We start from the raw sequence: 22,494 nt of genomic DNA, 5'->3' as shown, positions 1-22,494 counted from the left end.
GGAATGGCTCATAACCTGTCACGTGACAAAGACCTCTCAAGCGGGACAGATGCACGCATTCATCTGTGTGTCATTCCGAACAGATGTCACTTTTCAAAATGAAACATCTTTAGACTGGTAATCAATAAAAAAAAGACAAACATTCTGTGCCGCTGGGTACCTAATGTCCCGCAACCAGGTACCGGGTCGCGACCCGGTGGTTGGGGACCACTGACATAGACAGATGTAACAGAAAATCCAGAAAATCCGGTCATTTATAATAATAATAATCTACTTTAATCACCCCTCTTGGGGAAATTCTCTTTACACTCACACATGTACATATAAATGTGTTAATTACACACACGGGGTTACAGGTTACAGGCCCCTGAACACAGAACACACTAGGGGCCTTTAGGCATTCAATTAGTCAAGAGAGGCCATATAGAGTACAATGGAGGCGGAATGATGGGGCGCGACCCACCCACTGAGCATCTTGTAGGGGGGACGGCGCCCTGCTCAAGGGCGCCTCGGAGGTGGCTGGGAGGTGAGCCGACACCTCCCACCGTCGACTCACACTCGGTTGCATGTTCTGGCGGGAGCGGGATTTGAAACCCCGATGGCTGGGCGATCCTGTCTTCAAGACGATTGCTCTACCGCTGAGCTACTGCCGCCCCAATTTTTCAAGATAAAACATCTTTCAGACTCCAAAATAAATAAAACGGAAGTCATGTAAATATTTTTTCTTTCTGTGGGGCCCGGTACCAAGTGACCCACGGATCGGGGGTCACTTGGTACCGGTCCGAGGCCTGATGGTTGGGGACCACTGCTGTATACAATGGGGGGTGGACTGACAGGCAAGTGCTTTGGTAGGCCCCGAATGCGCAGCTCGTGGGGAGTAGTGCCTTGCTCACTGGGCGCCTCGGCAGTGCTCAGCCCAGTGACCTGGCACCTTCCATTGTCAGCTCACTCCGGACTCGAACCGGCGACTTCCGGTCCCCAGTCCAAGGCTTGGTGGACTGAGCTCCTGCCACCCCCTAGTGATCTCATTTCCACTGGCCTTGTTCAGCTGGCGCCATGTAACGGTAGCAACAGCGATAAACTCGTTTGTCTGTGATTATCACCTTGAATCGTGTGTAAATTTCGGCAGCCATGACGGTGGGAATCCTCCTACGTGCCCCGTGACGTCACTACGTGCCGAACGGTCTCAGTGGGGCGGGGCTCGTGGACCGACAAACCTACATAAAGGATCGTGCAGAAAAATTCTACAGCTAAACTCAGTTTTCCAGCTTAAGTTAACGGTAAGCCTGATTTCTATTGACCTGTGCGATTCGTTGAATATGTCGTTGCACGGATGCAATCCTGGTAACGAGCGAGAACTGGTGTTTTTTAGGCCATGCAACTGAAAATAAAATGTATCATCCTTATGCGACGCCATCACTGTGTGCGTAAAGCCAGTTGACAAGATGGCGAAATTTCCGAAAAATTCTGGCAACTAATCTTGCGTGGAAATGAGCGCAGTGTGTTAGCCGGGACTAAACAATTGGTCGAAAGGCTTTACATGACTTATCAGGTGGTTTGCCTTCGGACAAATGAACATTTTATCATGATAGAAAATTATTGGCCACAATGAATGAAGTGGGTTTGGCAGTTTCGCCATTTCGAATCGCACAGACGAACAGTCTGGTACCAGTGCCGCTGCTGATGGGCTTTCCTGATGTTGATGGACTTGATATTTTTTGCAGGCAAATCTCCTGTAATGCCGATTCGCCGAACAGCAACGACTCCAACTCAGGAGAAGCTCCCCTGCGCAGCAGCAGAGAAAGGTTAGGCCAAGACAGATCGTCACCTTATCCTCAAACCCGTGAACGCATCTCTGTCTCTGACACGGCATCAAAAGGTGGCCCCCAGTATGAGCGAATGAAAGATGTGTAAATACAGGAATTAGTAATAAAACAATTCAAACAAAGTCATGCATTTTATAGGTCTGGGCCAGTTCTTTGTCATCCAATTCTCATTCAGAGCTATGCCTTACACGCAGACGTAGAGGATGGTCCACACGTTTAGTTTACTAGTCAAACTTCACTTGGCTCCACCACATGCAGAGAATAAATAATGAAGCAATCCGCTAGAATGCTTGGGGATTTTTTTTTTTTATTCTTGGGAGGACCAAGAACAAAAAGACACGTTTCAAGAATGAATTAAGATGTTTTGAATCAGATGTAAATGAGGGGTGACGTGTTTAGTTACCTGTTAAATGTTTTGACAACTTAAATTCATTCATTCAATATAGAAACTAATTATATTTTCTTTGAGATCCAAATTAAAATACCAGAATGCTGAAGACAGCTGTTTTTCTGAGCTCATTGAAAGTTGACTGGTTCTTACAAGTAAACCGCAAATTTATCTTGTAGAAGACAATATTTTTTTTTATGAAAGACCCCATTTGTGCTTTTTTTAATTCATGTCATTCAGCTGCCAGATGTCCAACTACACTGTATTTGAAATGTCTTGCCCCAAAGTGATCCATGGTCCTCAATATCTTTGACTGAATATTGATCAAATCTATTCTGCCCTGAAGAGCTCTACGTTAATGGGGCATGGCTTTTTTCCAAAAGTCTTGTCCATACATAAATTGTGCCATGTTTTTACAGTACAAATCTATAAAAGGCGCAGGCGATTTTTCATATATTAATGCCTTGCATGTTCTTGAAATGTTTTCCTGCACCTGAAACGTGTCACTACCGCAACACAAACACACTGCAATAAAAAATATTATTTTTTTAAAATTGTGTGTCCATACACCCTCTAAAGAATATTTTTAGAACTTTATTATGAATGCTTTTACAATTAAATCACTTGAAATCAATTTTAAACACATTTCAATTTCCAAGACGCATCAAAATTTAAATGCAATTTTTTCTAAAATGAATTAGTGATCTTAAAAGATCAGTTATTATATTGAATGCACATTTAACTAATAGTTGTAATGTAATTTAATGACTGTTCTTATTTTGCAAAACAGTCCCTGTTATGGTAGTGACAACACTTTCAAAGTAGTGTCTGTACTGCTTGGTTGTGACCACATGATTATGTTTTCAAAGTTGTACTGTATTCCCTCAACCATGTTGTTTAACATTAACTCATAACCTGCCTTATAATTTGTATTTTACAAAAACAAATGTTTATAATCAATAAAATGAGGTCATTTACTATTTTATATTTAACATAGCAGCACATCTACTGCAACATGACATTGGAACATCTAACATGTTCTTGAAAGTGCATTAAAGAAAAAAAATATAGAATATTAATAATCAAGTTTTTCACATACTGAAATGATAACCTATAACAACTCTTTCATGGTGCACCTGCAATGAACAACTTATAAAGGGGACGGTGCCTTGCTCAAGGGCGCCTTGGCAGTGTCCGGGAGGTGAACTGACACTTCCCACTGTCAGTTCACACTCCTGGGTCTTGATCCTCCGGTCCCCAGTCTAAGACTTGGGGGGCGGCTCAGTCCACCAATTATATTTGTTTTATTATATCATACATTACTTAGTGCTCTGAGATTCTTAAGAATGAAATGTGATTTATAAATCAATATATTATTATTCATTCAAATTCATTAAAAAAAAAGTAATTAGTCCCCAAGGGGCAATTGAAGACACATAAAACAGGCTTGGTGCGCAAAAGAAGAAAAGTAGAGTGCAAAAAGCATATATGTTACACGGAGAATGTTTTCCGTAGAAAAACGGGAGTTACCACTGTGGATATGGTCGTTCCAACAAATCATGCAGAGTCCCCCTGAGTCTTCCTTTAATAATAATTTTCCGTTCACTGTCATAACAAGTACCGTATATTGAAAACAATGTATTCCCAACTTCATTTGTCACAGTTCAAAGCTGTTTTATTTATTTTTCCCAGAGATAACGTCAGTGACGTATTATTTTTAAGAACGGCAAACTACAACAGCTAGCGCAACTTTTTATCACAAATCAAACGTTAGTGCAATCACAACACAGTAACTTGAAAAGTGCAAATAACAATATAGCAATGACATAATGACAGTTTCAGTCTATTCCTCATCAACTAATCCCTCGAATTCTTCCCCTTTAGTGTCCGAGTTGAACAGTTGGGCGATTACGGCGTCCGTCATGCATGGTTCCAACTCCTCAAAGTCATCATCCGAATCATTTTCGCCGCTGTTTTCTGGCAGTTCAGTGACAATTATTGCTTTTGTGAAAGTGTGGACCACAGTTGAAACTGATATATCAGCCCAGGCATCCAGATGGCGACATACGCCATCTGCAGATTGTGGCGTATGTTACCCGGTGCTGTCTCCCCGTCTTGGTGAATGTGTGTTCACCTTCGGTCATCCACTGCTCCCATGCAGTTCGCAGTCTTGCTTTGAATGCCCTGTTGACAACGATATCTAGCAGCTGCAGTTCTTTCGTCAATCCACCCAGAATGACGGCAGGCACCGAATTAGTGTGCTCCACTATTTGTTTGACATGGTTGGTGATATGTGCGCACATGGAGTCGTAGATTAATAAGGACGGAGCTGTGTGAAAAAAGCCAGGCGGTCTCTTGACATAAACTTCCCTCAGCCACTCACTCATCTTTCCTTTGTCCATCCATCCTTTTGGGTTAGACTTGGGTTGGACGACGCCAGCTGGAAAGTTTTCTTTCGGCAAGGTCTTTCTCTTATAAATTACCATCGGTGGCAGGGCTCGAAATTGACTTTTTTTCTTGGTAGCACTGGTGCTTCCAAATTTAGAAGTTAGTAGCACCAGCAAAGACTTTAGGAGCACCTACCCAAAAGCAAGGCAGTGACAGAGTGATAGAGATTGCTCTGTCCATCTCCGGTCCGCGCGTTTCTCTCCCTTGCCCAGGAGAGCAGCCACAGCTGCGCTCTCATTGTTCCTTGGCAGGACCACAGGAGCGCGGTCCTGTGTTGCCCCAAACTCCGCCATGCCTTTAGTGAACATTCGTTTGCATTTTTCTGGGTCATTTTGCCCTCAGCTCGGACTTCAGGGGATAATTCTGCGCAAAAGATCTGTGCTTTGTTTCGTAGTGACGCTTCATGTTACCACTTTAAATTCACGCTACGTGTTCAGACCATATGAGGTAAAATGGTTTTGAACTGCCTGACGGAGGAATAAATATAAATTTCGTCCACTCATTGTTAACCAGCGGTTTTCCTCGTTAACCTCCCTTTGTTTGGAGCTATGCTGTCTCCCTTCTTCTGTGCTCCGCTGTAGCGGTAAACTCACAGCGGTAGCGGCAGTGAGCTGTCTCACTTCCTGGTACGCTGACAGCACATAAGACAAACGATCTGTTTGGCTGAACTGAGTGGCGCTATTACCGTATTAGCTGGAGTAGCAGTGCCCGCCGTCTGTATCCGCGAACTGCAAGTGAAAATGCGCCAAGAAAATCTACTCTCGTGAATTTATCGTGGAGTAGTCACGGGTCAGGACAGAACCATCACATGGTCCGGATCCGAACCGCTGTCCGCCATTTGGTGTCCCCTGCTCTATGGTGAGAGAGAAAGATCTTTGCGAGAGAGAAGAGGGAAAAAAAAGGCGCACCAGATTTTTTTCCGCAGTTGCACCGTTACTCCCAAATATACAGTATTTTCTGCACTATAAGGCGCGCTGGATTATAAGGCGCACCTTTAATGTATTGTTTACCTTATAATTTATTTCATATATAAGGCGCACCGGATAATAAGGCGCATATAATAAAAAATATTAAAATAGATTTAAAAAATTAGTGGCTGTAGTTGCGCTATCCGTCCACTAGCTAGAGCATTCATGACTGTGAGTACCTTTAGTCAGCTGTGAAAGGCTGTTATTTCAATGAAGCCATTCTGAGCCATATCAAGGAAACCTGATCACTTGATCATGTTGCCATCTTAGAAAGAAGTCAACATGCATATTAAAAAACCTGACATTAAAACTGGTTAAATTCATTACGAGTCCACTCAGTTCAAACAGGGTGGATTATTTCCTGATCGGAACTTGGAAGCAGCGTCGTTTGTCTTCATTTATTAAATATTGTTTAGATCGGTCGGTAGTCCAGTCGGAGGTGAGGTGCAGTTATTTGCTGTCCAAACAATTTTTAACCAGTTTTTAATGTCAGGCTGCTAATTTACTGGCAAATGCAACACTGTTTTACTCCTAGAACTGACTTTAACGTCGGTGTCGCTACGTTGTCGTAGTGGGTCACCGGTGTTCTTCTCAGCAGGCTACTCTGCCGTCAAATAGCAGGAGTGAGAGTCGGCACTTTGGCGACTACCTTGACTACCGTTGTTAGGGGGCGTAGTACGTCCTGAATACTGTCTGAAGGTGCCCCCCGGTGACAGTGCAGCATGACTGTCAGCTTTTTTTCAGCGATCTTGTTTTTAACCAATACTAATATTAATCCATCTACAAGGATTATAAGGCGCACTACAGGATTATGAGAAAATGATAGGCTTTTAGGTGCGCTTAATAGTGCGTAAAATACTGTAATAGTCGCACTGATTAAAATTTGGGCGTATATGCAACCAAAATGGTCGCAATTAGGAGCCCTGGGTGGAAGTTTCTGGCCTTTAGCCTGGCATGTGAGAACGACGGTAAAGGATGACTTCTCGTTCCCTGTGGTGCGTATGTTCACCATACTGGTCCCACTTTTCTCCACGTGCGGTTCAGAAGTATATCAAAAGTCAGCGGAACCTCATCCATGTTGACCATGTGCTCTGGCTGGATCTTCAGTTCACTGATCTTGTTTTTGCAGAAAGTGCGGAAAGAGGCAGTCTTTTCTTCGTAATCTCTCGGCAGTTGTGAGATAGTCGTTTGCGTGCGGACGGAGAGATTACGTCGTTTCATGAAGCGAAGACACCAAGAAGGACCGCCTTCAAAGTTATAAATGTTCATGTCGCTAGCCAGTGCTGCTGCCTTCATCCGGATAGTGACTGTAGAGACATTTCTACTCCCTGCTCCTCCAGCTGTGGCCATCTCGCTTTGTTCCCTCTGAAACTTTGTTTAGTCCTCATGACTTGCCGCAGATCATCTTGCTGCTTCTTCCACTTCTATACCATTGATTCATTAATATCGAATTCTTAAAACCTAGTTTGTTAGTTCAGAACCTAGTTAGTTCAACATAGGTCAAAAACCTAATTAAAAACATAGCTAGGATATACTGTATACTTTATTGATCCCGGAGGAAATTGCACATATTCACTGCTCACACATAATAAATAAATACTTGGTAAACACCAGGAGAAAAAAAACACTGACAACACAGGACAGGACATACCATGAGACATACAGTACATTAACAGACATATACAACACTAACAGGACATATACTAAACTGAAATACAAAGAATATAAAAGTGATAGAAACCAGGAGGCCCATCTTGTTGGTAAGATACATTTTTCTTACATCGCAAAACACGTCATTATCCCATTGTCACTGTATGCACCACGACACCTTGGCCCCACAACACTATAGCACATGCTAACATCCCATCTCCTCCCCTCCATTCAACTGCTTGCAGACCTCACCGCCTCCCCGCTTTCCTCCTGAGAGTCATTGTACCCCCTGATGGCACGAAGGAGGACCTCAGGCCCCGTCCACGCGATGTCGCAACTTTTTGAAAACGCAACTTTTTTGTTCCGTTTACGCTTTCCGTCCACACGACAACGCAGGTATCCGGAACGAAAAGCAACTTTTTGAAAACACTGTCCTAGGTGGATTTTTTTTAAAACGCTGGGTCTGCGTTGTCGTGTGGACGGTGTGACGCTGGGACGTCTTATTTATCGGCCCGTGTGTCCAAACATGATGGATGTACGAACCTTGTTGATGGCAGCATTCTTGCAGGTGTTTTGTGACAACAAAACACGGAAGATTCCTATTGGATAAAATTTGATTCAATACTGCCACCACATGGTTTGGCATGCTTATAGCCGTCTTCGAAAACGCACTGATGTGTTTACGTGTAGACCGAGATTTTTTTGAAAACGCTGTCGTGTGGACGCAAATCGTTTTTGATGCATTTTCAAAAAGTTGCGTTTTCAAAAAAAAATCCGTCATCGTGTGGCCTCAGTCTCCCTGTGGAGGCACTGTGTGACAGAAGTCTGCCGCTGAAGGTACTCCACAGCTGGGAGAAGGTGGTGTGCAGGGGGTGGCTGGCGTTATTCATGATAGCCCTGACTTTGGACGTAGTCCTGCTTTCTGAAAGCATCTCCATAGTCCAGGCTTTGTCCGGCCACTGAGCTCGCTCTGCGGATGAGTCTGTTAAGACGGTCCATGTCTCTTTTCCTGGCCCCACTACCCAAACACACAATGACATAAGACGGCACGCTGGAAACGACAGACTGATAGAACCTGAGAAGGAGCTCATGACAGATGTTGAAGGAGGCCAGCCTCCTCAGGAAGTAAACCCTGCTTTGCTTCTTCTTGTACACATAGTCCATGTTGAATGACCAGTCCAGTTTCTAATCGCAGTCCCAAATATTTGTAATTTCCTTCCACCACCTCTCAGCCCTTAATGACCACTGGCTGCGGAGAGGGGGGTGACCGTCAGAAATCCTGCACCATCTCCTTCGTCTTGGAGATGTTGAGCTGGAGCTTGTTCTGTTGGCACCACTCCACAAAGTCCACCACTAATGCCCTGTACTCCCCCTCCTCACCCTCCCTGATACATGCCAGAATCGCAGTGTCATTGGAGTACTTCTGTATGTGGCATGTGTCAGAGTTATACTTGAAACCCGTTGTGTGGAGTTTGAAGAGGGGGGGGGGGGGGGGCACGGTCCATTGTGGAGCCCCCATGCTGCTGGTCACCATAGAAGACAAAGTCCCGCATACAGACATACTGGGGTCTCTGTTACATAATCCATGATCCAGCTCACGAGGTAGGGGTCCACATCCATTTAAGCCAGTTTGTCCTGCAGGAGCCGGTGCTGGATGGTGTTAAAGGCGACGAAGACAACGACATGTTAAAACTCATGCACCAGGTAGTAGGACCTGGTGCTAACAGCTGGCAGCACCAGATCGCGTTTGCACAGCGTTGATTTCACCGCCACATCTGTCGTTAGTGTAGATAATTAATCCACCTCCTTTCTTCTTACCGGTAGTGTTCATGTCCCGGTCCGCTCATACGGAGGAAAAGCCGGTCAGAGCTCGGCGAGGATCAGGTCACGAGCTCCTGGATCTCCTTTTACCCTCACGGACATTAACTCCTCCCTGGAGTACACTAGCCTAGTGCTATCTATTGTATGAAATGAAGTAAAAATAACACACACAAACCTAAACACAAAACAGTCAGAGCAAAGGAAAGTTGCAGCCTGCTCATACTTGCGCATTAAATTCTAGTTAAACTGGTGTTAAACTAACTAGTTTAACACCTAGTTAAATACCTAGTTAGTTCAAAACCTAGTTAGTTCAACATCTACTTAGCATAAACAGTGTTTTTGTTCCTTTTCTGCAGTTCTGCCAGCTAGCTGACTTCTCTCTATATTGCCTTTATCCGTATTTATTTAGAAAATGTTTTAGATCTTTGAGTTCATCTCAAAAACAAAAGTTTTGCGTTTATATTTTTGTTCAGTGTATTTATGTGCATGGAGACGTTCGCAAACATCGTACAAGCTGAACTTCAAATGTTTTGCTGTTTGATGTTAATTATTGGTTACGTTAAATGAGAAACTCAATGGAAACGAAACGAAGTAATCACTCTTAAAGGGACGTGCCAGACTTTTGATTACAAGGAAGTACATCAGCACGTCATTCACATAAGTGCAGTGGAACACCTCAGTGACTTAAAGCGTGGCTTAGCCCCTACACTCGCTTTATTTCATTTATGTTTTAGTTTTTTTTCTAGAATTATTTCTGTTGAGTCTTAGGAAATACTACTTTTTGTATTTAGAGTTTGTAAAGGCATTTAAATGACCTAAAATTATTATACATTGTATTAAGAATTTAAATCTAATAAATATCGACTTACAAACAATTTAGCTTACAAACGGCTTCTCAGAACCAATGGTGTTCTTAGCTGGAGGGCTCATATTGGTTCTTGTGAATGGATAAAATCACAAACTCAAAATTCTATGATTTATGAAATGTACCGAAGTAATCACTAGCTGCTGTTTTGGAAAGTATTGTTACATGGTCAGTCGAGTACAACTTTTTAGTCAGCGGTCATATTGCCTCAGTCAGATGTTGTAACACAAATGAGTTACATTTTTTGCAGAAACATTGATAGACAGCTTTGTTACTGAAGGAGAATAAAAGTGTGCAACCCTACATGTCAGTGTTTCCATATTACAGGAGTTAGACTGCTAGGTTTTTTACAATGATTTTTTCTAAATGTTGTCAGACCAGACTACGTTTTTTTAATCTTTTGAGGCAATTTATTGAATCTAAGACCACTAACATCTCTTCCTCTACTGATTAATTTAACTGTTGATATTGTTTTTAAATTAGACATACATGGACTTGGATACATGGGGCATGCTACTATTAACTATGAGAAAGTGTAGTTTTAAATCTGGCAACACTTACTTTGCGCCCACAGGCAACCTTTACAGGGGATTTTTATTGAAAACCATTATTTGCAGTATATATTAAAGCAAAGTAACAAATTACATTTTTAAAATAATTGAAGATAATAAGATTAATATTCACATGGTTAATACGCAATTTCTTGGTGCTTAATTTCGATGACTTCCCCTGTCAGAGCCTGTAGCCTCCTTAGAGGAGTCTCCCTCTGCTGATGATGAGCAAGCCGCTCCTTCGGCCGCAGCAGCTGACATCAAGGAGGCAGAGCCCAAGGCTGCAGAAGAAACAGAGTCCATGGAGAATGGAGAGAAGGCCAAAGAAGATGCAGAGGAGAAGGGAGAAGGGACAGAGAAGAAAGAGTGAGTATCACCAGAAAAGTAGTCTGCAACTCTGAACATGGCGATATTTCACTTTGATAGCACTTTTATCTGTACATATTATCCTTACCTCTGCTGGATAACAGCAATAGCTCCTCCTCTTTGTGCTGTTGCATTTCCAAAAGATGTGACCTATATTCATTAAATTAAACAGGCATAGCAGCACCTTTTGTTGAGTCTTGGAGGAATCCAGGAGGAGAGAACATGTCACAAGTTTTAATTTTTGACTGGTCTGTTGATCTTTAATTGATTAGTTGTTTGTTTGTAAAATTTCAGGAAATAGTTAAAAAAAAAAAAAAAAGCCTGAAATAAAATCCCACAGTCCATTAAAACATATTAATTTTACTGTCACAGAGGACATAACAAACCAGAATAAATTGAAATTTGAGACATTAAAGTCAAAGAATTCTAATCTTTGATGAATTGAATATCAAATTAGTTGTCAGTTTAATATTTGAAAACTAATCAATTGACAAGTCGTAAGTCTAGTCACTGACTGGTATATATCAAAGATAGTTAACTCAAAAAACGGCACTATTAAAAATATACAGAACTTTAGTTTTGTTTTCCTCGTTAGAAATGAAGTTCAGGAACTTAACTTCAGCATTTTGTGAGAAAAGCCATGCAGTTAAGGTGTAGGTGATCAAATGTTTGGACATTTCACAAGAATCACAAACTTTTTTTTAACAATTGGCTCAAACTTAAGTGCCATATTTCTAGTAATTTCTCATCCTTTCCTTCTCCCTGACCCTGACAAAGCAAACATCACAGTTGTAGCATGTAGTTCACTAGCATAGCACCTTAGCTGGGGTCAAATTACTGTGGTGATTATCAAGACAGATGTTCTGAAACTACATTTTGTCTTTCCCGTCGGTGACAAATGGACAAAGTGACAAATGCAAGGACTGCGCGGCTGGACAGTGTGCAACACACTGCTATGTTCTCCTACTAAGGTGAGGATGTGATAAGGATAAGGGTGGTAACAATCATAGTGAAATATCGCTTCTAAAGAAACAGACGCTTCACTGAACTTGTCTTGCTTCATTTGGCGACAGGTTGAAGGATGGCTACAAGTATGAGAAAACCAAAGTCAAGAAGGTGAAAAGGACGATTCCTGCATGGGCTAGCGTCACTGCTAGCAAAAAGGTCCCTGTTACCAACTATGCTGGGACTCAGCACAAAGTGGACAATATCCTCATTGAAGCCATTACGGTGTGTAAAATCTTTGTGAATCCAACTCCTGCCACACCTAAACGTGGTGGATTTTGTTTGATTTAATTTCCTCTCATTGCAGTCTTGTAATGACAAATCTGGAGTTTCATACCAGTCTGTCATGAAATACATCATAAAAAAATATCCAGGAATGGAGTTGGATAAGAAAAAGTTTCTCATTAAGAAAGCGATGAAGAAGCATTTGGAGAAGGGCACGATCAAACAGGTAAGGAATGTTCACTTCGGGAAGTATTTTATTTGTTTAGTTATTATGTAAGGCCTTTAACACAAACACTGTCTCCTTTCTGGCTAAGAAACACATTGTCAACATGAATTTTTAAACAGACTGTTCAGTAAACCCTGCCCCCTGGTTACTATGCCTGTCAAACTTTCAAGTTACATTTACATTAAAGCCTCATCATTCCATTCAGAGCTTTTCTTAGATTTTAGATTTGATCATCTCAACAGTTCACACACATAGTTATCTAATTGCCTGTGTCTGGCTCTAAAGTGAACATATCTTTGCTTTGAAACAGTAGGAGTTGTACATTAAGAGCCCAAAAATTGACAGTTTACAATAATTGCCCTTCTTGCGCTCAAACCTACTTACCAGTACAAAGATATACAATATATTGCCAAAAGTATTCTCTCACCCATCCAAATAATTAGAATGAGATGTTCCAATCACTTCCAAGCCCCCAGGTATAAAATCAAGCACCTAGGCATACAGACCTCTTTTACAAACTTTTGTGAAAGAATGGGTTGCTCTCAGTGAATCAGACTCGGTGAATTCCAGAATGGAACTTACACAGTAGTATGTCACTATGCAACAAATCCAGTCATGACATTTCCTCGCTCTTAAAAATTCCATATTCAGCTGTCAGCTGTATTATAGTGAAAGTGAATGGGAACGACAGCAACTCAGCCCTGACGTGGTAGGTCACGTAAGCTGATAGAGTGGAGTCAGCGGATGCTGAGGCACATAGTGCAAAGAAGTTGACAACTTTCAGCAGAGTCAATCGCTACGGACCTCCAAACTTCATGGTGCCTTCAGATTAGCTCAACAGTGTGCAGAACGCGTCATTGAATGGCTTTCCATGGCCAACCAGCTGCATCTAAGCCACACGTCACCAAGTGCAATGCAATGGTGTGAAGCACTCCGCCACTGGACTCGAGAGCCGTGGAGTCCTTAAATTACTTCCTTAACGCCTCTTGCCTTAAATACATCGAAGATTGTGTTTCATAGGTATTTTTGTTGGAAAAAAATATATTTTTGCATCGTGTAGTTATATAATAATTGTGTCTGTCCCACAGCTTAAGGGTAAGGGTCTCTCAGGAACCTTTACCATTGGAAAACAGCCAACTTCGTCCAAGGTATGTTAAAGACAAAGGAAGAATAGCAATTATGTTTTTTTGTTTGGCAAGGAGCAGCATAAATATATAAAATATTAATATATACCAGTAATATGAAATGAGTTAAAGTAGTTTTGGAGGTACCAACCTTACTCGCTGGTTTCCAGTATATGAACTAAGATGGATTGTACAGTAGTAATGATATTTTTCCTTTTAGTTCTCAGACCATTGCTGAAAATGTGGGAGCATTTATTTATGTCTTGAGTAAAGTTTTAATCCTGCCCACTCCAATTTTGACTACACTGTTTCCTCAGTGCTCTGAAATTAATTATCATGCAGCTGAGGTTTTTCGTAGCTGCGTGATGCTCTGAGATCACAGTGCAAGACTGTATGGATCTAATACTGTGTAATGATGTAGTGTCATCAGCTTCCTTCTTGAGGATGTTTGGTTGTAATCGTCATGCTTGAATGGATGATGTTTTAGAAAGCTGCACAAAAGGCTGAGTCTCTGGGAGATGCTCTACCTCTCATCATCACTCGGCTCTGTGAGCCTAAAGAGGCTTCATACAACCTGATCAAGAAATACCTGGAGCAACACTTCCCCACCCTCAACATTGAGAACAAGTATGTTCACTTTGCTCTTGTTGAATGTTTAATGTCACTTGGCTGCAATTAACTAAGAATGTTTATTCATGTCTTTATGACTTTTAATTTTAATAAGTCTTGTGAAATCAGATAAAAGCCATTGTCTTAATCTGATCAACAAAGACAGCCACTTTGAAGAACAGTGAGATAGAGCAGTGGTCTCCAAACCCCGTGTCGCAGACCTGCACAGTTCCGTGGGTCAAATACAGGGGTGTGAAAAAGGTCATTCCTGATAGTTTTCCTTTATAAATCAGTGGTTGTTTTGTATCAGTCATTTCAGTTAAATGTATGATATAGCAGAAACGCAGTGATATTTGGGGAGTGAAATAAGTTTTATAGGATGTACAGAAAGTGTGCAATAACTTAACAAAAGTAGGCAAGTGCAAAAAATGGGCCACCCTTGTTATATTGATTTGAGTACCTTTAACACTAATTATTGGAACACAAAATTTGTTGGGTAAGTTCTTTTACCCTTGACCTACATACACTGGGGAAGCCAATCATGGGAAAGGGTATTTAAGGTGGCCAATTGCAAGTTATTCTCCTCTTTGCATCTTCTCTGACAAGTGGCAACATGGAAACCTCACAACAACTGTCAAAAAACCTAAAAGTAAAGATTGTTCAACATCGAGGTGTAGGGCAGGGGTCAGCAAACCGTAGCTCCGGAGCCGCATACGGCTCTTTTGCGCCTCCCTAGTGGCTCAATGAAGATCTTCTTTTGCTTTTGGCTTTTCCCTTCAGGGGTTGCCAGAGCGAATCAATTGCCTCCATCTAACCCTGTCTTCTGCATCCTCTTCTCTCACACCAACTACCTTCATGTAGTTCACGTCATGTAAAAGTGAAAATTGCGTTATTGTTCTAAAAGTGAGATTGCTGGGATGAAACTCCAAAGATGAGACAAACACACAGATAAATTTGCAACAGGAATAAATACATGCTGATACAAAAAGTGAGATATGTGGCAAATGCAATTAAAGGAACACACACATATCAGAAAGTTTTCACACAATCTCTGCCCTGTGTAGATTCGCTAGAAAATATCTGGAGTCAGACTAACTCCAAACAGAGATGGTCAGAGCCATGTAACTGAGTTTCTCTGTGGGGCCTTGGGGAGGCAGTACATAAATGATGTGACCCTGATTTGTCCTCAGGCCTGAGGTATTGAAAGCAGCCCTGGTGAAGGCAGTGGAGAAAGGACAACTGGAGCAAATAACTGGAAAAGGAGCCAGAGGGACCTTCCAGGTGAAGCAATTTATAACTTTGGATTCAGTCTTATTGCAAAATGTAATCAAAATAAATGAAGGCATTGTCTTCCTTTCTCCAGTAATGCATTTTTGTCGGGAACTTAACTTTCACTCAGATGATGTCCCATAGTGGTAGCAGCATAGTCTGATCTTATTTCAGTAGAACTAGATATTCAAATTTAAAGATACTACAGGTAATATTCCCTACATAGTGAACCAAGTAGGTGAGAAATTGAGGTGTTTGCAAGTGCCAGTAAATGGTATAGTTCATCTACCGTATCAAAAACCACTTTGCAAATAGATACTACAGATGGCAATTTTTCTGCTGATCAGCAGATTTCTGACAATTTTAATTCAGATAGATCAAATTCTGTGAGTCATTTAATTTCACTAAGAAAATCTTACAGTTGGATACAGTATTATTATGGCCATCAAAACATGATCTCATCAACTAATTTCACAACAGGAATACAATAGGAACAACTTTAGTGCACGTTGTTTATGGATTGGGGATTGGATGAATATTAGATTCAACTTTATTGTCATTACACATGTACAAGTACAATGTAATGAATTGCAGTTTGGCATCTAACCAGAAGTGCAATTAGTTTACAGTACAATTAAAAGATATAGAGATTGTCGCGTGTGATATGCAGTATATAAATTGAATATATAAATTGAATATAAAACAATTTAAACCAATGACAATATAGCATTGTACTTCACAAATTTGTGGCGGCATAAAAAGATATTTAGATTGATTAATTGTGGATGTTGGATGTTATGGATGTTGCATTGCTCGATCATGCATATAAAGTGGAAAACTTGCCATTTGTTGAAGCCACCTTCAGTGGAGTCTGCATTTGAAAAACAATCAACGCTATGCAGGAGCATAGTATGTTGTTTTGTTTCTCTTATCATTTTTATCTTATCTAAATTTGTTATAAATTACTAAAACTTTCTCAGTTTCAAGGTGCATAGACCCACTGAACTGTGAGAAATTAAATCTAAAACAAAATTATAGAAAATCACATTGTATTTTTAAATGAATTTGCATTTTATTGCATTAATTATTTGATCACCTACCAACTAGTGAGAATTACGGCTCTCACATACAAGCAAACCTTGGTTTTCGAACGCTTTAGACATCGGACAAATCAGAATTCGACCAAAAATTTGGAATTTATTGTCTTAGAAGTCGGACAAAATTTGGCAGTCGAACGCGAAACAAACTCCTTTTTGGGGCGACCGTGGCTCAGTGGTATCGCGGGTCGTCCAATGATTTAAGATCGGCGGTTCGATTCCCGCTCCTGCTGAGTTATTTGTAATTGTGTCCTTGGGCAAGACACTTTACCCTCCTTGCCTCCAGCGGTGTGTGAATGTGTGTGATTGTTCCGGTGGTGGTCAGAGGGGCCGTAGGCGCAGATTGGCAGACACACCTCCGTCAGTCTGCCCCAGGCCACACACGTAGCTTACCATCACCAAGTATGAATGAGGAGTGAATGAATAATGGATCCAATGTAAAGCGTATTTGAGTGTCCAGAAAAGCGCTATATAAATCTAATCCACCATTATAATTTTTACTATTTCTCTCCACCAAGCGCGAGAAAAGTCGAGAGAAAATGTGACGGTAATGTGCTTTTTATTTGAGTTTACTGTATTCAATAATTTTTCACTTAATTTGCGTTCCATTGCCTATGGTGCGAGTTACAGGACCGTAAACTTCTGTCTAGAAGACAAAGTAACTCATACCTTAGGCTAACATGATTACGTCGGGGGGTTTTTCTTTTTCTTTCTCGTGTTTGCTTCTTTCTTTTACATTTCTTTCATATGTTTCATTACTATACAATTTGATATATAAATGACATTATGAAATAACATATGTTGAAAAAAGGTAGTTTTCTAGCGTCATAGAACGGATTAAGACCATTTACATTATTTGTAATGGAAAAAATGTATTTGGAATTCAAACAAATCGGTATTCGAACAGCCTTCCGGAACGAATTGTGGTCGGCAACCAAAGGTTTGCCTGTACTTGTTTTCCCCACTGTTTGTGTGTGTGTATTATGGTATATATAGATATAGATAAAGAAATGGACGATCAGAGCGATAAACACAATGCAAAGTACATTATATTGATGTGTGCATGTGTGTGTGACTCACAGCTGAAAAGAACTGGTAACCAGGTCCTGCTGAAAGGGGGCACATTGGAAGACGCCATCACAGCTGCCATCACAGCAATGAATGAACCTAAAACTTGCAGCACCACCACGCTACGTAAATACCTAGTAGATGCCAACAAGGATCGAAAGGAGCACCAGTTAGGTAAGGCTAGAGGCTAAGATTGATTATCCACTTGATGAGACTACCAGGATTCTTAATACAGATAGCTAAAATTTTGATCTCTACAAAGCCAAGTGAAGAACACACTTGGGACTGAAAAATGATTCGCCTAGAAACAGCTAACGTTAGCCGATAGAATAAAGCCAGTTACATATGTTGCCATCTGTCAGTCAGTGGTGGTCAGTGAGCACAAGTTGAATGATGCTGAAAATGTGATCAGAGGAGAAGCCAACTATCTTGTGATGAAACATGTATGTTTTTTGTATTGTATAAAGCGGCCTGAAGCAATTTTTTACCTTCATTTTGAGATCTATTAGATTGAGGCAATGTTTTACCTTTGCTGCAGTTTGAGAATTTATTTAAGTGGCGCCTCATTGGGCTTCAAACCCTTTGGGACAGTTATGTCGAAAACAGCTTAATTACTCGGCGCTCCATTCATTGGGAACGTGGGCGTCCCCTTTGGCGGGGTGACTGTACTGCAGCCACACAACGATCGATAAGCCCAGAAAATATCGCTTTGATGTTTCCTCTATTACATGCTTTTTCCAAATCAAACCGATTATAATTTAATGCGTTAATCCTTGCTTGCTATATCGTAGCCGTGTATTATAGGAAATTGATTTCATTATTGATCCTTGCAGAGTTCAATAAAGCATTAACAGGTATACAGTAGATTGCATGATGCACAGTGAGGTTTGGGTATAAAGGTGTGTGCACCTTAAATGATCTTAAAATCTCGACTCCTCCCTTTAGTGGCCAGTCTGAGGAGAACCCTCACAAAGTGTAAAGTGCTCGGTTGGATGGAGCAAATCACCGGTCATGGCTTCACAGGGACCTACCGGCTCTCCTTCCCCTTCTACCCCAGGTACATCAGTGGTGTGGTTGTGGTACTTTAACTTAACCAATAGTTTTATAGTATAGTACAGGAAGAGTTCTATAATTGTATAGTAGTAATTGTGTATCTACAGATACATAATTACATATTGTAACATATTTTCATATGTTTCATACTTCCATGTTCTTCATATTCTTTATTTTTTTCCCCAAGTCCGACAATCCTGTACCCAGACAAGTTCACAAAGCCTCAAAAGAACAATCCTTTGACCAAGCGGCGGCGAGCTGTTGAATCGTCTGATGAGGAAAGTGATGATGAAGAACAGTCTGAGGATGAAGCTCCTTCCCGCAGAAGGTGTGTGTATTATGAAAAGAGTCGAAGTTTCGCTATATTTTACCTGCTGCTTCACTGACATATAGCAGTCTCAGTTTAAGTCACGTGATGTTGGTGTATAAAGTCATGTGAAAATGTACTGGAATTTTTTCTAGTTTGTCTCTCATTATAAACTGTTGGCTCTTACAGCAAAAGTTAACATAAAATGAAAGATACCCAAGTAAATGCAGCATACAATTTTCTGATGATAAAGTAGCGCAGCCACATTGCAGGGTTTGAGAGCAGGAACTGTTCTTTTCTAGTCATCTGTATACTTCATGACTCACAATGTCCTAACCCTAGTTTTCATTTTATTCATTTTTAGTTTTTTTGAGGTGGACTTTATAACTGAATCATGACCCAGCTTTGTTTAAGCTTCAACCCTCAGACTGATGACCTTGTGTCCATAAGAAGTTTTAGTTTGAGAGCAAGGGTCATGTTTCTCTCAGAAACAAAGAATCCCTGTGACATCATACTGACACCTCTATTCAGTACAGTGGTGTTTTAGTGGAATACTGTGTTTGATTAATCCCAGATTTAACAGGACCACTGTTTTACACGCAGACTTAACACTCATCGGTTCATAGAACATTCCTCCCAAAACTCTGAGGGTCAACAATGTGTGTTGTGGTAAAATTCAAATAAGGCTTAATGTTCTAATGAAAGGGTATGCTGTCATTCAAGTTTTCCAAAACTGTTTTTCTTAATTTCAAAAAAGTAAATAAAAAAAATCCAAGTTTTCTTCATTTGAAGACGGTGTGTCTCACTGTGAGTCTGTACATTCCAAAAGCCTTAGAAGCTGCTTTCACTCTTTCCAGATTTATTTCAGTCATCTTGTGCCTTATCTCTGTTGGGTTTGACATAGTGCCTTTCTGGTGAGACCTGCTAGTCTTCATGTATTCATGTTTTCAAAGTAATATATTTAAGTGATTATTTGATTGAAGAGGTGTGGCAATAATCAGACCTTGGCGTGTCCAATTCATGGGATCTATGTATTTGATAAAGATTTCTCCTTAATTCCTAAAATAGGATTAACGCCAGAGACACAGAGACAGAATCCTATCATAAACTTTAACTATTCAAATTTTTCTCAGGAAATTTCAGAAGAGACCTCCACCCAAAGCTCGCCACCCTCCACCGGCCAAGAAGTCAAGAAGCACCAGTCAATCAAAAGTTAGAGGCAAGAGATACCCAATCACAAAGACATCTGTAACCAAGAAAGCAGCGTCTTCTGTCACTGTGTTGGCAAAGAAAAAGGTGGCCTCAAAGAAGGAATCCACACCGCCGCCATCGAAAGCCACTCCTGTGAAGAGAGGGGCTCCTGCAAGAAAGCCCAAAACACCAGCTGTGAAAAAGCTGACAAAAAGAGGGTCCAAGCGACCTGCAAAAGCAGAGTCATCCTCTGAGGAGGCTGCAAACTCAAAGGAGACAGTGAGGAGCACCTCTAAGGGCTCAAAGTCTCGAGAGGCGTCCAATGACGAGCCTGCTATAAAGCCAGTGACCAAAAGTGGGTCCAGACAACTCAAGCCTGCAGAGTCATCCCCTAAAGAGCCTGCAGTCAAAAAATTGGCAAAACGTTCATCTCGTAAGTCCAAAAGAGGGAAACACTGAATCCAGAGCGTACCTTCCATGGACTGGGCCGCTCTAAATATGCAGCAGTCTGCCACCTTGTTTCAGTGCTTTTTCTATTTTATCATTGTTTTCTCCCTTTTTAATGGGATTGTAGGTTTTTTTTTTAATTTTTATTTCCATTGTAGACAAAAGATATCCTAATAGTTGAGTTTCCATATGTTGAAAGTTTCTGAATTTCCATTCAATCACCTTGTAGAAAAGCTCAGTGAGTGTTGCAGTCAAAATAGATCCCAGCTGCTAGTTCAGAAAAGCATAGAAAGCCCCAGTATACTGTAACTAGAACCCTGTAGTTAATCTGTTTCTCATTCGAACTTTGGGTGTCTAAAGCACACAATCCTAATATCAAAAAATGATCAGTGTTTTTAAAGGTTGAAAACCAACTCTATACAGTGTAGGTTAAAAACATTTTCTATTATTTGTAAAACAGATTTTTAGGTGGTTATTATTACATGATTTTTGACATGCACCAGTACATTGGTATTTGAATTTCTTTGCGTATTTTCTGATATAAAATTTTATTGACAATTGATGATTATTAATTTAAAGTGTAAAATCAGCCCTACAGAACGTAACGTGTGCAGCTGACAAGTTGAGGACTGAACCAATGCCATGTCATTATAAAACAAGTCACATTTGGGGGGGAAAGTCTTCTGATATGTGTGTGGCAAAAAAAAGCATATGTCAACTGCACAGCTTTAGTTCAGTACCAAACTAAGAAATGTGTTGTGAATAAGAAAAAGGAAGATACTAGCTCATACATACCTTGCATGCATGTATTACTTGTGTTGTTAATCTGTTTTTCTAAGTCATTAATAAAATGGCTATATTTGTAAACTCTTGCTCTTTTTAATTCTATCATGTTGGGTAGAAATGTTTTAACATTTTTACAGCATATTTTCATGTGCATGGCATTCACTGTTTGACACAGTACTGTAAAACTGTAGTAGATCATGATTCCTTTGTCTGACACGAGGGAGTCTTTTAAAGGAACTTTTAATGACTGAGTATCTTGAATAATTCACCAGATTCATCACCCTAAAGGTTATTTGGGATTTAACTTCAGAAGTCTACGCTACAAGTCTAGCGTTAAGCGAAAATAACTTAAATGTTTTATTTTTCAATTTATGGAGATCCCAATAATCATTGATACTTTTTCACAATTGTATAAAATTTGTAAACCTGGGTTGTTTATGGTATTGAAGAAAAAACATTGAGTGCAGATATACTAATTTCAACTATATTTTAAAGGAAAACATTCTCATATATTTGTCAGTCTAATCATTGTTAGGTTGGGGTTTCTCATTCATGTGGTGTTCAAAGCAAATTCTGTAAAAGTTACGTAAGAATACAATTATTTAAACAATTAAGTTCCCGTCCTTTTTTTTTTTTGCAAGTTAGAGCTATATGCTCTTGCTGAGACATAATACATTTAAACTCCCCAGTTGGTCCTCTATTTAATATATGTAATCTATTTCCAGTTAAAATACAACATTATGGTAACGTATTGACTACAGTATATACTTCCTCCAAGGCCAGTCATTATCACCCCTATGAACGTGAGCTCGGTGGATGCTAATGGACTTCATCTATTTGTCACATCAATGTCCCCTAATTTAAAAATAAACTTGTAACAACTGAATACAGTATTTGCTGCGCTATAAAGCGCACCGGATCATAAGGCGCATATAATAAATTTTAAAAAACGAAACTATTGGCTGTAGTTGCGCTATCCGTCCACTAGATGGAGCATTCATGACTGAGTACCTTTAATCAACTGAACAGCCCATATTGTTATGTCAGTAGATGGATAGGTAGACAAACTTTATCCCAAACTTGGAAATTTAAAAAGGCCATTCTGAGCCTCGTCAAGGAAACTTGATGACTTTGCCATCTTAGAAAGAATTCAACACAAATGGGTTTTTTCCTTAGTTGCTAAGATTTATTGATAAAAGTAGTA

At 40.4% G+C, this 22,494-nt stretch overlaps 1 protein-coding gene across 2 annotated transcripts; it reads left to right on the top strand.

The window, feature by feature from the left end:
- The first annotated feature begins 1,165 nt into the window (after positions 1 to 1,165).
- Positions 1,166 to 21,371, top strand: hp1bp3 (heterochromatin protein 1, binding protein 3). Of its 2 annotated transcripts, XM_068316252.1 has the most exons (13): positions 1,166 to 1,280; positions 1,725 to 1,805; positions 10,703 to 10,883; positions 11,792 to 11,854; positions 11,957 to 12,113; positions 12,196 to 12,339; positions 13,428 to 13,487; positions 13,951 to 14,090; positions 15,263 to 15,353; positions 17,521 to 17,680; positions 18,452 to 18,563; positions 18,747 to 18,887; positions 20,000 to 21,371. In XM_068316252.1, the coding sequence occupies exons 2-13, from the start codon at positions 1,739 to 1,741 to the stop codon at positions 20,514 to 20,516; spliced, it is 1,833 nt and encodes a 610-aa protein (XP_068172353.1). In that variant the 5' UTR covers positions 1,166 to 1,280; positions 1,725 to 1,738; the 3' UTR covers positions 20,517 to 21,371. The 2 variants fall into 2 exon arrangements, with proteins under 2 accessions (XP_068172353.1, XP_068172354.1); XM_068316253.1 differs by lacking the exon at positions 11,792 to 11,854.
- Positions 21,372 to 22,494: the final 1,123 nt, after the last annotated feature.

Source organism: Antennarius striatus, chromosome 5, assembly GCF_040054535.1.
Source record: "Antennarius striatus isolate MH-2024 chromosome 5, ASM4005453v1, whole genome shotgun sequence".
NCBI classification, from domain to species: Eukaryota; Metazoa; Chordata; class Actinopteri; order Lophiiformes; family Antennariidae; genus Antennarius; species Antennarius striatus.
Note: the sequence above shows the minus strand (reverse complement) of the source record. Positions and strands in the feature narration are given on the sequence as shown.